At 40.1% G+C, this 15,579-nt stretch overlaps 1 protein-coding gene across 2 annotated transcripts in view; it reads right to left on the bottom strand.

Moving 5' to 3' along the window:
- Dus2 (dihydrouridine synthase 2) overlaps positions 1 to 15,579 on the bottom strand; it is a 48,194-nt gene that overhangs the window by 31,989 nt on the left and 626 nt on the right. The window contains exons 1-6 of one of the 2 annotated variants that reach the window (XM_076837462.1): positions 15,456 to 15,539; positions 13,224 to 13,365; positions 5,953 to 5,998; positions 3,103 to 3,194; positions 1,973 to 2,016; positions 674 to 734 (exon numbers count right to left, since the gene is read on the bottom strand). In XM_076837462.1, coding sequence (XP_076693577.1) covers positions 674 to 734; positions 1,973 to 2,016; positions 3,103 to 3,194; positions 5,953 to 5,998; positions 13,224 to 13,349 — 369 coding nt within the window. In that variant the 5' untranslated portion in view covers positions 13,350 to 13,365; positions 15,456 to 15,539. Of the gene's footprint in view, positions 1 to 673; positions 735 to 1,972; positions 2,017 to 3,102; positions 3,195 to 5,952; positions 5,999 to 13,223; positions 13,366 to 15,455; positions 15,540 to 15,579 lie in introns of those variants that run through there. The other variant, XM_076837463.1, reaches the window with a different exon arrangement.

Below are 15,579 nucleotides of genomic sequence, written 5' to 3'. Positions count from 1 at the left end.
CTGATCCCAACTAAAGTTTGCGATCCTATGCTCCTTTGCTCCCTCTTCATCTCCCATTCCCCAGTCCTCTGATGAAAATGAGCCATTCACAGTCTGTCTTCTCCACCTAGGGGCCTCCATGCTCCTACACATGCCACTCTTCTCATCTGTCCTATAACTCTTCCTCAAGGACCACATTTCCTCATCAGAAACAAGTTTAAGGGTGCCTTTCCACTCTGTTCTCAGGCTTAACATAGCCTTCTAGTCTGATCTCTTCTGATATGACACAGCCCAGGTCCTATTATTTTTCTTGGCTTTTTTTTTTCTTTAAACAGTACCTGAGGTTGACCCTGGGGCCTTGTACATGCTAGGCAAATGCTGTACCACTGAGCTGCATTCCCAGTTCTTTTTATTGTTTTATTTTGGGGCAAGGTCCTCCTAAGTTGCCTGGGATGGCTTCATATTTGCAATCCTCCTGCCTCAGCCTTCCAAATAACTGGGATTACAGGCATGGACCACAATGCCTAGACCTGTTCCAGTTGTGCCCATTGATCCACTAACAGACTTTCAAGCATTTTCTTCATCCAGCTCAGGATCTAGTCCAGAACTGGGTACTGTACCTAGCCATCATGTCTTGTTAGCTTCCTTTAATCTCCATAGGATACTTCTGAGAAATATAAAGAAATCAATTTACCTTGGTGGAATATTCTTTTGGACAGCCCATGTTGACATCAATACCAGCTACATCATTTTCTCTGGAAAAACATGAAAAGCAAAAAGGAAATAAACATTAAAGGGCTGGGGTTGTGGCTCAGAGGTAGAGTGCTCAACTAGCATACATGAGGCACTGGGTTCGATCCTCAGCAACATATAAGAAAATGAAATAAAGATATTGTGTGTCCACCTACAAGTAAAAAGTAAATATTAAAAAAAAAAAAAACATTCAAACTGAGGGAAGAAAGTAGAGTAAAAAGCATGGATGAGTCTGTGATCATAAACCTGTCATTGTGAGTCTGGATTCAAGAAACACACCACCCTCAATGACAGACTTCATCTGAGAAGAGTTCCAGAGGAAAGACATAATGTATCTACACATTGAAAAGAGCTAGGTATTGAGGTCTTTGCTACAATGGAGTTGTGTCAGATAACTCAAATACCAAGTTACACTCATGCTAAACTCAACTCCAAGGCAGCATTTCTCACTGGAGTAATGAAAGCTATTTGCCAAGGCAAAAATGTGACATAAGCACAAGAGCCCTTCACCAAAGCAACTCCTCTGGCAGAAGTTATAGGACTGCCTTCAGTTGCTGGGTGACATGGGTAGCTTACTCCAAACAATTATCAGATGCAGAAAGAACTCTGACCTCATTCTCTGATTTTAACAGTCTGTGATCAAAAGCAATTATTGCCGAGTCTCTTCTTGCTATCACTATCATCAATATCAGAAGGGAACGTTTACTAAGCACTCCCAATGTGTGACATTCTCCAAATAACATGCCTTATTTCACTTGCCCTACACTATGCCAGAGGATGTTACTACTACTGGTATCCTTTCACATAGAAAGGATCAAAGTGATCAGCAAGGTTAAGTAACTTCCTAAGGTCACACAGTTAGCCAGTAGCAAACCATTAAATCTAAAACCCACTCTTAAACTGTGAATACTCTGCTGCCTTTATTAACTCCGGAAGCAATAAGTCTCACCTACACTGAGAGTTAAAGCCTCAGGACTCACAATCAGAAATATCCTCAAAAAAGGGAATCCCATAAATAAACATTAAAATTGGGCCTCCACATGGGGGTCTCTGCGGTCTGGGAACAGTGAGTACATTTGAACCCCAGGACAGCCTTCAGATGCCATAAACAGGGAAGGAAATCACCCTCAGTTGAAAATAGTAACATACCAGGAGGCATAAGTGTGGGTCACTTCCAAAGTGACAGTAAGACCTCTTAACTCCAGTAAAGACAAAGGGAGCTCAAGAGGGAGGAACTTACACAAGCCTGGCCACAGCAAGTGCTCGCTCTGCATCTGAGGTTCCCTAGGAACACAAAAGGCTTCATCAACCAATGCCCTGAAAAAGGCAAATGTGCATGACAAACACACCCATCTCCCCCACCATACACACACACTCTTTCTTTCCCACTCTCTATTTCTCTCTTACAAACACACACACACACAGGCACGCACACACACACACACAAACAACACACATGATCACGCCAACAAGCAGTTTGGGCCAGTTTTCTCCCAAAAAGCCAGCCCAATATATTAGCTCACTGGTTTAAAAAAAAAAAAAGATGGACTTGGAAGGTCTAAACAATGTCATTAATGCTGTTGTTACTTTCCAACATACAAAAACATGAAAAAAATCTTATAGAAAACATTCAGATACCACAACTTAGATTCCATAATTATATCTACTTGATCACATACCCCCTCATTGTCATCAACTTTATAAAAACTTAAACACCTTTTGGGAGCTATTTCTAAAAAAGCTCCAAGAAATGTCCAGTGCAAGAGAAGAGAGCTATAGTTTAACTACCCAGACACCAAGACGCACACCTATAATCACAGCGGCTGGGGAGGTTGAGGCAGGAATATTGCAAGTTTGAAGCCAGCCTCAGCAATTCAGTAAAGTTTTAAGCAACTTGGTGAAACCCTGTCTCAAAATAAAAAATAAAAAGGGCTGGGGATGTGGCTCAGGGGTTGAGTACCCTTGAGCTCAATCCTGCTATCAAAAAAACAAATACAAACAAAAAATTCAAAAGTTTACTGTTAAGGAAATCTAATTCCTTTGATAGGAAATAAATTCAGACAATAAAAAATAAGCAGTATGATATGAATACTCAATGTTACAGATTAGAAAAATAAATATAGAGACCTTTAATTAAGTAAATTAGATCTGAGACTTGCAGGCATGTAACAGACTGTGTCAGTTTGATTTCCATAATCTGTCTCCAATACTATAAGTACTCAAGAATGATCCTTTGAAAAATGGTCAAGTCTTCAGAAGTCCCTGCTATGCAAAGTAGCTCAGGCACTCAATAGTGGCCAGCACAGGACCCAAGCAATGAAACAGGAGACAGGAATACTCAGGAGGACACTTGACCTTAGGGTCTCATACCATCTGGAAGACCACCCTGCTCTGTTCTCTTTCACAGGTGCGGAAGATGACTCGGTCATCAGGGGCTACAAAATCCACTGTTTTGAGTACCTCTGCAAGAAAACACAAACACATGGGATACAAGTTCAGACTAGCCTAAGCCCTGGCAGTGAACACAGCCAAGTATAACCTTGAAAAGAAAAAAGGGATCAGATGATTCCTACAAAATAAGTATGCACTGGGAGGCATCTAAAGTGCTGATATGGTCCATCTCACGACACATGTAATGGTTGGTTCACTTTATAATTATTTGTTAAATTGCATATTTAGGTTTTATGCACTTTTTCTGCGTGATTACAAGCACTTTACAATTTTTTGAAATATTGGAAAAAATGTACACACATTTAATTTGTGTTTCAATACTAGAACTGTCCTGGAAGATGGCACTTTGAGGGTCTGCAAGTGATCATTTCTTAATTACTTAGAGTAATTAAGTGGAGGAGTACTCTATTTCAGTCAGTCTTCACTATTATTTGCAGTTGCATATTTTCAAATTCATCTATTTAGTAAAATTAATTTATAACCCTAAATCAATACATGTGGTGTTTCCAGTCATTCAGGGACAGACACTAAGTGACAACAAATTGGAGTCACCTGATGTACATACACATCTCCAGCTGAGTTCAAACACGGTGCCACTTGTCTTCTTGTTTTAGCTCTTATACTGTAAAAATGAGCCCTTTTTATGGTATATTTAGCCCTTCATTTTGTGTATTTTTGTGCTTTTTGTTAGTGATCTCACTGTTTAAAATGGCTCCAAGCATAGTGCTGAAGTTCTGTCTATTATCTTAAGCAAAAGAAGGCTGTGGTGAACCTAAAGGTCAAAACACTTGTATTCGATAAGCCTTGGTTATGACAATATAGTGCTATTGGCTCTTGAGTTCAAGGTTAATGAATCAATAATATATGGGTTGGAGCTGCCAATATCGCTCCACGAGAGCATATGCTTAACATGCACAAGGCTCTGGGTTTGAACCCTAGCTCCTAAATAAATAAACAGCATGTCTTTGAACAAAAACAAATGAAATAAACTAAGTTTAAGTGATGATCAGATGATGAAAATATGACCAGAGGCTAGCACAAACCTAATCCTGTATTTCCCCTAGGGTCATTTGGTTCAATAGTCATGAATAGATTTTAAGTGTTTCTCAGCAATTTAACCGAACATTAACAAAAATCAACTACATCTCATATATCCTTCTTCTTCTTTTTTTTTCTTAGTTGTTGATTGACCTTTATTTTATTTATATGTGTGTGGTGCTGAGAACCAAACCCAGTGCCTCACACATGCCAGACAAATGCACTACTGCTGAGCCACAGCAGAAACTCAACAAAAGCTTCTATCATCACTGACTTTCAAAGATGACTAATATAATAAAAAGATACAATGTGGCAGATGGGTGAATATACCTATCTTGAAGGCTGTTTTGAGAACTAAGATCTTTAAAGCATGTAAAGCATTTCCATAAATGGAATCTGGAATTATCATCCCAGCATTGAACAGCTTAGAAGGCTAAAAAGACATGCTGGGAGAAGTAATCGAAGTAATCTCTCACAGAGAAAGCTTTTAACACTGGCAGGAAGAAAGGTGAGAGAACCACAAAAACTAGGGTGTGTTTACTGATAAAAGCAAAATACCGAAACCCCAGTAAAGGCACTAGAGAAACCAATTTTAATGTATCTGATAGGCAAAAATGTAAAACAGTGGCTAAACAGTACATGCCACACAATCCCAAGGGAAGGGGGCACAGATAAAAAGTGGTCACATTTTTAAATATTACACATTTTTCATAATATACGCGTAGGAAAACCCACATTATTCCTCTTTATGCTTAATTCTTTTGTTGTTGTGGTGGTACATGGGAATGACCCCAGAATCTCATGAATGCTGGGGAAGTTTCTACCACTGAGCTACATGCAAAACCCTATAATAACCTTTCTTTTTGGTACTGGAGATTCAAACTAGGGGTGATTTTCCAGTGAGCTATATCCCTAAGCCTCTTTATTTTTAATTTTGAGACAGGTCTTGCTAAGTTGCTGAGGGTAGCCTCCTGCCTCAGCCTCATGAGTCACTGGGATTACAGAGGTGTGCCACTGTACCCACCCTGATTAACTCTTTAAGTATGAGATTATGGAGGATTTTCATTTTTTAGGTTTTATGGATTCATAATATTGATTTTTTTCATAACATACAAAAATGTAAATAAAAGAGAATTTGATGAAATTGAGTCATGACTTTTTGTGAAATATCAATATTTGATATATATATATATGCATATGTACATACATATGTATCAGAAACCTCAAAGATTACCACAACTCTAATCAAAGCAGAATCAGCCTCATCAATAAACTAGAAGAAAACCCACAGTTCACCACAAGCACTTCCATTTTCACAGGGCTTAAGGTGTACAAACTACTTACTGTTTCCTTATCTTATTTCGTCTTCACTTTAACTGTACAATTTAAGTAAACCAAGGCTCATAATTACATCTGAATGATAAGAAATTGTGGTGGAAAGAAGTGCTATGACTTGCCCAAGTCACAGGCCAGGCCAAGCACTGAAGCCATTGTGACTTCAAGGATCCTAGGGTCCCTTCTGTATACTAAACATGGTCATTTCTATGTCACCAAGGCATTCTTAGCCTGCTTCACATCAGGCTTTAGGTGGAGAGCAATGACTACTCTCAAGGGAGCACATGATCCACACAATCACATTATGCAGCCAGGCAGGAACCCAGGTAGGGACAGTGGTAGTGTCACCTAAGCCAAATGAGCACACACACAATTCTGGGCCAGGGCTGGACTCACCATTGACAACTCTCTTGCACTGAAGCATCTTGAGGTCAATCAGCTCCTGTAGAGAAATTGGAGAACAATGGTCAGTCCTGGACATGTAGACCCTGGACACAAGAGAAGGCCTTGGACTCAGGAAAACTACCTTCATTTCACATCACATGGGTATTGCATGGACGGTCACACTAGTATTAACAACAAATCATGATTTGGGGGACATGTAATGTGGTCCTCTCCACCCAAGCATGGAAAACAGGGCCCTGAGTAAGCTAGCCTTAATCAGGTTATCAGGTTATCTTAACAGGAACCTTGGAGATGTTTGAGGAAGGATGAGCCACTCAGAGAGCAGATAACTACCTAGAATGTGGATACTGAGATATTCTCCTCATTTATTAGTCTCAGCTCAAGCCCACTCCCCTCAAACAACCTCTCACCTCAATCCCTAGGCAGAAGGTGACAAGTGAAGAGCTCTGAAGAAAGGCCTAATGAATGATAAAACTGGGACCAGGGCAGAGAAGCATAGAGACGAAGATTTGAGATAAACACAGGAATGAAAAGTCTATCCAGTGAGTTCCCCAACTCAGGAAACATTCAAGCAGACACAGAAAGAAAAGAAATAAGGGGTTCTTCAAATTTCGTATCATAAGCATGGAGGGAGTTGGGCACCATGGCACATACCTGTAATCCCAGCCTCAGATACTTACTAAGACCTCAGTAACTTAAAAAAACCCTGTCTCAAGATTAAAAAAAAAAAAAAATTAAAAGAACTGGGGATAGGGGTCAGTGGTAAAGCATCCCTTGGTTCAATCCCCACTACCATAAAAAATAAAATAGAAAGAGGGCTGGGAGGGGCTGGGGATGTGGCTCAAGCAGTAGCGTGCTCAATTGGCAAGCGTGCGGCCCGGGTTCGATCCTCAGCACCACATACAAACAAAGATGTTGTGTCTGCCAAAAACTAAAAAAAAATAAATATTAAAAATTCTCTCTCTTTCTCTCTCTCTTAAAAAAAAAAAAAAGAAAGAAAGAGGGCTGGGATTGTGGCTCAGCGGTAGAGCGCTCCCCTAGCACAGGCGCAACCCGGGTTCGATTCTCAGCACCACATAAAAATAAATAAATAAATAAATGCATTGTGTTGTGTCCATCTACAAAAAAGATTCATTCTCTCTCTCTTTAAAAAAAATAGGAAGAAAAATTAATATGACATTTCCAGATAAACAATGAAATACACCTCATATGATCATTAGGATGGCTATTATTTTAAAAAGAAAATCATAGGCATAAATTTGTCAGGGACAAATCCTCTGGAAGGGAAATGAGGAAAACTATGCCATTTATAATAGCTTCAAAAAAAAAATACTTGCAAATTAACCTAACAAAAGATGTGAAAGATCTCTACAAAGAAAACTACAGAACGCTGAAGAAAGAAATTGAGGCAGACCTTAGAGGATGGAAATATCTCCCTTGTTCTTGGATAGGAAGAATCAATATGACAAAATGGGCCATACAACTAAAAGCATTATACAGATTTAATGCAATTCCAATCAAAATCCCAATGACATTCCTCATAGAAATAGAAAAAGCAGTCATGAAATTCCCCTGGAAAAATAAGAGACCCAGAATAGCCAAAGCAATTCTTAGCAAGAAGAATGAAGCAGGTGGTATCACTATACCAGACCTTAAATTATACTACAGAGCAACACTAACAAAAACAGCATGGTACTGGCACCAAAACAGACTGGTAGATCAATGGTACAGAATAGAGGACACAGAGACTAACCCACATAATTACAGTTATCTTATTTTTTTATTAAAAAATATTTATTTTTAGTTGTAGTTGGACCCAAAGTATTGTACCTTTATTTTTTTTTTAATTTATTTTTATGTGGTGCTGAGGATCGAACCCAGGGCCTTACATGTGCTAAGCTAGCACTCTACCACTGCACCACAACTCCAGCCCCATTTACAGTTATCTTATATTAGACAAAGGCTCCAAAAACATACATTGGAGAAAAGATAGCCTCTTCAACAACGGTGCTGGGAAAACTGGAACTCCATATGCAACAAAATGAAATTAAATCCCTATTTCTCACCATGCACAAAACTCAACTCAAAGTGGATCAAGGACCTAGGAATTAAAACAGAGACCCTTCGTCTAACAAAAGAAAAGTAGGCCTAGATCTCAATCATATCAGATTAGGACACTATTTCCTTAAGAGCACTCCTATAGCGCAAGAAGTATAAACAAGAATTAATAAATGGGATGGGACTGGGGCTATGGCTCAGCGGTAGAGCGCTCGCCTCGCAGGCGTGAGACCCTGGGTTCGAACCTCAGCAGGACATAAAATTAAGTGAAATAAAGGTCTTTAAAAACAAAATTTAAAAAAAATAATTAATAAATGGGATGGATTGGAACTAAAAAGTTTCTTCTCAACAAAAGGAAATAATCAGTGAGGTGAAGAGAGAGCCTACAGCTTGGGAGCAAACTTTTACCACTTGCACATCAGAGCACTAATCTCTAGGGTATATAAAGAACTGAAAAAGCTAAACACCAAAATAACAAATAACCCAATCAATAAATGGGCCAAGGACCTGAACAGACACTTCTCAGAAGAGGATATACAATCAATCAACAAATATATAAAAAGATGTTCAACACTCTAGCTATTAGAGAAATGCATATCAAAACTACTCTAAGATTTCATCTTACTCCAGTCAGAATGGCAGCTATTAAGAATACAAATAATAATAAGTGTTGGTAAGGATGTGGGGAAAAAGGCACACTCATACACTGCTGGTAGGACTGCAAAATGGTGCAGCCAATATGGAAAACAGTATGGAGATTCCTTAGAAAATTTGGAATGGAACCACCATTTGACCCAGCTATTCCACTCCTCAGTCTAATACCCAGAGGACTTAAAAACAGCATACTACAGGGACACAGCTGTTAGACCAGGATGCAAGAAAAGAGCACTGACTCCAATTAAAATCAAATTAAAGCAAGCTTATTATTTCGACCGTCCGGGCTGCCTTTCCCACCCAAAACCGCAGGAACAAGACAGCAGCCGCAGCTTTCCTGCAGTTCAGCTTTATAGCCCAGAAAATTACACAAAGGGGGGTTACAGATAACAGAACTCTGAGGAGCATAACACAAATGGTAGTTTACAGTTTTTGCTGGCCCCAACATCAGAATCTATGAGGATCATTAGAGCCTCAGAGAGGGTCGTTATCTGGCCAGGGAAGGCCAATATTCATGAGGTGTCACTAAAGTTTCAGAGAGGGCTGCTATCTGGTCAGAGAGCCAGGCATGGGTGAGTTCAAGGCACAGGCAGGCATTCCAAGCAGGTTCAGAATTTACAGTAATTTATAGTAAAGCTGAAATTATCTTTTCATGGCTTTGTGGCAAGATGGCTCCCAATTTTGAAAGAAAATCAGGTTGGGTCTATCAACAGCCACATCAATGTTTATTGCAGCACATAATAGCTAGACTGTAGAACCAACATAGATGCCTCAGTAGATGAATGGATAAAGAAAACGTGGTATATATACAAAATGGAATATTACTCAGCAATAAAAGAGAATAAAATCATGACATTTACAGGTAAATGGATGGAGTTGGAGAATACAATGCAAAGTGATGTTAGCCAATCCCAAAAAACCAATGTCGAATGTTTTCTCTGATATAAAGAGGCTTATTCATAATGGGGTTGGGAGGGGGACCATGGGAATATTAGAGGAACTCTAGATATGGCAAAGAGGATGGAACAAGGAAGGGGGCAAGAGGTGTAAAAAAGATGGTGAATGAGATGGACATCATTACCATGAGTACAAGTATGAAGACACAAATTGTGTGAATATACTTTCTATACAACCAGAGATATTAAAAATTGTACTCCATATGTGTAATAGGAATTGTAATGCATTCTGCTGTCATATATGACAAATTAGAATTAAAAATTTGAAGGGGTTCTGTATTTGGGATTGTGTCCCTGATGACTTCATGGCTGTGACATGCTTGGTGCCTGGGAAAGTTCCTGTGCAAAGGCATAGGATGCCCAGTTGCTATGGTAATGCCCTCCATGCTAGAGTCTTATCAGCTTCCCCCTTAATCTTAGGCACATAACTCTTGAGAATAAAGGAACTTGTTTGCTTGGTAACTATGTTTCACCAAGGTCAGGCACTCCTGGAGCTGCCAGCCTAACAGTAACTTCAGACAATGGACCTCCTTGAGAACTGCACAAAGCCCTGAACATTACATATTGTAACTATGAAATGTAACTTCCGAATAAGCAACCTTACTGATACTCTAAACAATAATGTGGTTATTGGTACTAATGACCTAATGTTACCCCAAAGGACTTAAAAATCAGCATACTAGAGGCTGGGGTTGTGTCTCAGTGATAGAGTGCTTGCCCAGCATGTGTGAGGAACTGGGTTCGATTCTCAGCACCATGTATAAATAAATGAATAAATTAAATGTCCCTCAACATCTAAAATAATGTTTAAAAACAATCAGCATACTAGAGTGATGCAGCCACATCAATGTTTAGAGTAGCTCAATTCACAATAGCTAAACTATGGAACCAACCTGGGTGTCCTTCAACAAACAGGCACTTCAGAAATGAAGAAATATGAATGGTCAAAAAATATGTGAAAAAAATGTTCAACATATCTAGCAAAATTAAGAAATGCACATACTACACTGACATTCCATCTCACTCCAGTGAGAATGGCAATTATAAACAATACAAGGAACAATAAACGTGGGCAAGGATGTGGGGAGCAAGTAGAAACTTGGAATGGAACCACCAACTGATGCAGTTATCCCACCCTTTGGTCTATACTCAAAGGATGTAAAATCAGTATACTACAGTGACATAGCCACATCAATGTTTAGAGCAACTCAATTCACAATAGCTAAGCTATGTGTGACCTTCAACAAATGAAAAGAAAAAGAAAATGTGGTATATATACACAATGGAATATTACTCAATCATGAAGAATAATGAAATTATGGTATTTGTTGGTAAATGGATGGAACTGGAGAAAATCCTTCTGAGTGAAATAAGCTAATCCCAAAACACCAAAGGCTGAATGTTCTAATATGTGGATGCTAACCAAGAACAACAAAGGGTAGGAAGGGGAAGAATATAATTCTACTGGATTAGACAAAGGAAAACAAAGGGAAGGCAGTAGGAAGGGGAATGGGAAGGACAGTTGAATTAATAAAACATAACCTTCCTAGTCTTCTAGACTTGTTTTGAATATAAGACCAGGGTAACTCCACATCATGTACAACAACAGAAATAGGATCCTAATTAGAATAAGTTATACTCCATGTATGTATATTATGCCAAAATACATTCTCTTGTAATGTATAACAAAAAAGAACAAATTTAACAAGAACAACAAAAAAAAGAATCCTGTGTCCTAAGCTGAGGATATATAGTTCAGTCCCAGAGTACCTGCCTAGCATATGCAAGGTCCTGGGTTCCACCCTCAGCACTGCCAAAAAAATAAAAAATAAAAAATAAAAAATCCTTTCCCCTCCAAAAGAAAAATTAAAAAAAAAAAAAAAGAAACTGACTCCACTTCACCACTGGCCATCACCCTTGGTACCCCCTCACTTCTAACTCCTTCCTTTCTCTAATTCCTCAAACATGCAACTCATCTATAAATATCTATAAACTTCCTTTCCTTCAAGCCACCTGCCTATACTTGTTCCACGCTTATGTAGCTGAAGTAGTAGCCAGCAGTCCTTTTTCTGCCTCCTTGTTTGCTGTTCATCTTTAAGCCCTTAACTCCTCACCAGGCCCCAGTGACCTCATTCTCACATATACCACCACCAGTCTTCTTGCAATTCAATCTCTCTGTACCATCTGTCATTGTTCACAGACCTGACTTTTGCCTTCCCTAACAGTACTTTTTAAATATTTTTTGTTGTACATAGACACAATATCTTTATTTTATTTATTTATTTATTTTTATGTGGTGCTTAGGATCAAACCCAATGGCTCACGCATGTGAGGCAAGCACTCTACTACTGAGACATAACCCCAGTCCATAGACTCTTCTTAATTTGCCTATTTTCTCATATTTTTACTTCTCATGTTGACTCTTGTTCTCAAACACCCCACACAGAATATAGGGTATTTTCCCCAACTCCACTCACACACCTTCCTTAATCTCTACACAGTGGGGTCATCTCCAATTGAACATTTTATCTTAGAGTAACTGTGGGTTCACATGCAGCTATAAGGATGTGAGAGAGATCTTAGACCTAAGTACCCTTCACCCAGTTTCCCCAATGGCAACATCTTAACAATAACACAAAATCACAATCAGGATACTGACACTGACACAGGTAAGGAACAGAAAGATCCCATCACTACAAGGATTCCTCTTATTGCCTTTTAGAGTCACAATCATCCCACTGCCTATACTCAGGGCTGGGATTGTGGCTCAGGACTGGGATTGTGGCTCAGGGCTGGGATTATGGCTCAGTGGCAGAGTGCTTCCTTCACACATGTGAGGCACTGGGTTCAATCCTCAGCACCACATAAAAATAAATAAACAAAATAAAGATATTATTAAAAAAAGAAACCTCTCCAGATTAATTCTGATACATACTCATTTGAGAACCACTGCTCACATTCCTTCATCATCCAACATTAGCTACTCCTTCAATTCCATTTTTCCTGATAGATTTTTTAAAATATTTTTTAGTTGTTGATGGACATTTCCTTAATTTGCTTATATATTGTGGTGATAGAAATTGAGGCAAGCACTCTACTGCTGAGTTGCAACTCTAGCCCCTTGACAGATCTTTTTAAACCTGGGTCTAAAGCCTACTTTTCTCCAGAGCAGTCAGCAAGTATATCTACTGGCCTACCAGCTATCACCACCAGAAAATCCTATGGCAACCAAAAACCAACCTCATCCAGCTTCGTTAGCCTGATTCTGGTCCTTTTCCTCTTCTTCCTAATCTCTGAGTCCATTTACTGATGTACTGAATGTATGTTAGCTCCTACAGGGGCCACAGCACTTCCCCAACTTGATGCTCATCTACTCATCTCAGTAACCCAAACTCCTCTGTGCTGCCCAGGATGCTGGCCCTAAGTAGGGCCCACAGAACTCATCAGTGCCTGCCTGTTGCTCCCCTCCCATCTTCAACAAACACCTGTGTGGGGAGTTCCCATTCTGCCTCCCCCACTCCTGACCACTCCCACATCCAAATGAGGAGGCTGCACTTGTGGGAAAGCCCTCCCAGAAAAACCAGGAGCACTTACCTCACAGTAGACAATGTCAGCTCCATAATCCAGGGCCAGCAGCCTCATTGGGAGAGTGCCGACCCGAACCATAGGGGCTAAGATGAGTTTGTTGTGGTAGCACAGAGAGACACTATTCACAATCATTCCTCCTCTGTTTCACCTGAAGAACAGGAAAATAAGGGTCAGAAATTCAAGTGGAAACAGTCCCTTCTCTTAGCAAGGACAGGTTTTCCATTTTCCTTCCAACCCACAGTCATTTGTGTTCCTTTTGTCTGATCTTGCAAAATATGCATGTTCAGTCATTCATCGAACCAGTATTCATTAAGTGCTTAATCTCTGCCAGGCACTGTCCTAGTCTCTTGGAATACATTAGAACACAAAACAGACAAAAATTCCTGCTCAGCAGAGCTTTCATGCTACTGGAGGAACACAGGCAAAAGTCATTAAGCAGCAGATTGAAAAACTGGTAGGGACCTATAAGAGAAAAGAGCAGGTGATGAACTGCAAACTTTGCCTTTCTTAAAATGAAGCAATCTTATTTTTACTTTTTTAGTTTGTTTATTTATTTTGTTTTAACACAGGGTCTCATTCATTATATGGCCCAGGCTGGTCTCCAACTCCTGACTCAAGAGATTCTTCTGCCTTAACCCCCCCAAGTACCAAGGACTGCAAACGTGTGTGCCAGTCCTGGTGGGCTGCAATTTTATTTATTTATTCCCTTATTTATTTATGTATTTATTTATTTATTTATGTATCTTTATTTTTAGGTGGATACATTAGTTTGTTTTTATGTGGTGCCTAGGATCGAACCCAGTGCCTCATATATGCTAGGCGAGCACTCTACCACTGAGCCACCACCACAGCCCCTTATTTATTTATTTTTGTGCTCAGGGTTGAACCCATAACACTTAACCACTGGGCAACACCCTTAGCCCCTTTTTGTTATTTGAGTCAGCAACTGTTATCTGTTCTGGCTTGGTGCAAGAGCACATTGAAATGGAGGAAAATTTTCAGGTCAGACTTCCAATGAGCTCTACGTTTTTAGAAAGAATCATAAAAGTAGCATAGAAGCTGTGCTGGAGGCACACACCTATCATCCCAGCTACTTGGGAGGGTGAAATAGAAAGATTGCAAGTGCAAGGCCAGCCTAGGCAACCTAGTAAGACACTGTTAAAGGGCTGAGGATAAAGGCATTATGAGAGCTTGCCTAGCATGTTTTGAGGTACTTGGTTCAAGGCTTTCCCACTAAAACAAAAGATCTCTTAATATTCAATACAAATTTCCTTTTTTCTTTCTTTTTTTTCTGTGTGTGTCCTGCTGGAGACTGAGCCCAGTGCCTCACTCCTACCATGCAAGAGCTCTACCATCTGAGATATTCCACTAGTCCCAGATACATTTTTCTCCTGCATGTTTCCAATCCACACTTGATTGAATCTACAGATTCGCAATCTGAGGATAGGAAGGGTCTACAATCAAGAGAGAACTTTTCAGGAAGTATAATTAGTGTAACTCTCTTTTACAACTTGAATACCTGAATTTCAGTCAAATATTCTTACTGACCAGGCCTATGTGAGATAAACCACATAACAAAGCTGAGGACTTCTGGATCTATTTCTACTACTATCTGTGAAATTACCATACCTGAGATAGAAGGTGAGTTGGCTGTATTCAGAAGGTGAGTGGTGTATTCAGGATGGGAAATATGGAAAGGTGACAAGGAAGCAGAGAGAGAAATTTGACTTTAAAAATAAAAATTTTTAATGTGAAGAAGAGATGTCACCACTAAAAAGAAAGCCTTATCAACTTACCTCCCACTTCAGAGAAAAAAAATAAGCTTAAGGACACCACCTTGTACTGCGAGTTCTGAGCCAGAGTGGAGCGGGAATTGAGCTTAGATTTATAATTCCACACCCTCGTGTCAGTCCCCAGACCTACCATTCATTCAGACGCTGGGAAAACAAGTATTACCAGTCTTTCCGCAAGTCTGGAAACGTCACCGCATCCCTCACCCAAAGAATTTGCAAGGGGAGCCTGGCACTAAACAAGCCATCAACAGGGGCAATGAGGACGACAAACGAGAAGCTCAAAGAATGGGGACCCGATCTCCAGAAGACACCAGCCCACCAGGTCCATAGGACCAGGGCCCCACTGACGCCGGGTATTGCAGGCCCATGCTCCTGCCTCCACCGCGCTCCCCACCCAAAGGCGGTCTAGATCTGGATATCGCCATCCCGGTGCTGATCTACAGACCTAGCAGTCACTGAAACGTAGGGAATCCTCCCCACTTCCTGACGCGTCTCCAGCTCCGCACCTTACTGAGCCGAGCCAGCCGCCGTACGCTAGGAAGCGGCGCATGCGTGACGTAACTGACGTG

The sequence above is a fragment of the Callospermophilus lateralis genome, chromosome 18 (assembly GCF_048772815.1).
Source record: "Callospermophilus lateralis isolate mCalLat2 chromosome 18, mCalLat2.hap1, whole genome shotgun sequence".
NCBI lineage: Eukaryota > Metazoa > Chordata > Mammalia > Rodentia > Sciuridae > Callospermophilus > Callospermophilus lateralis.
This window is presented reverse-complemented; position numbering and strand designations above follow the sequence as displayed.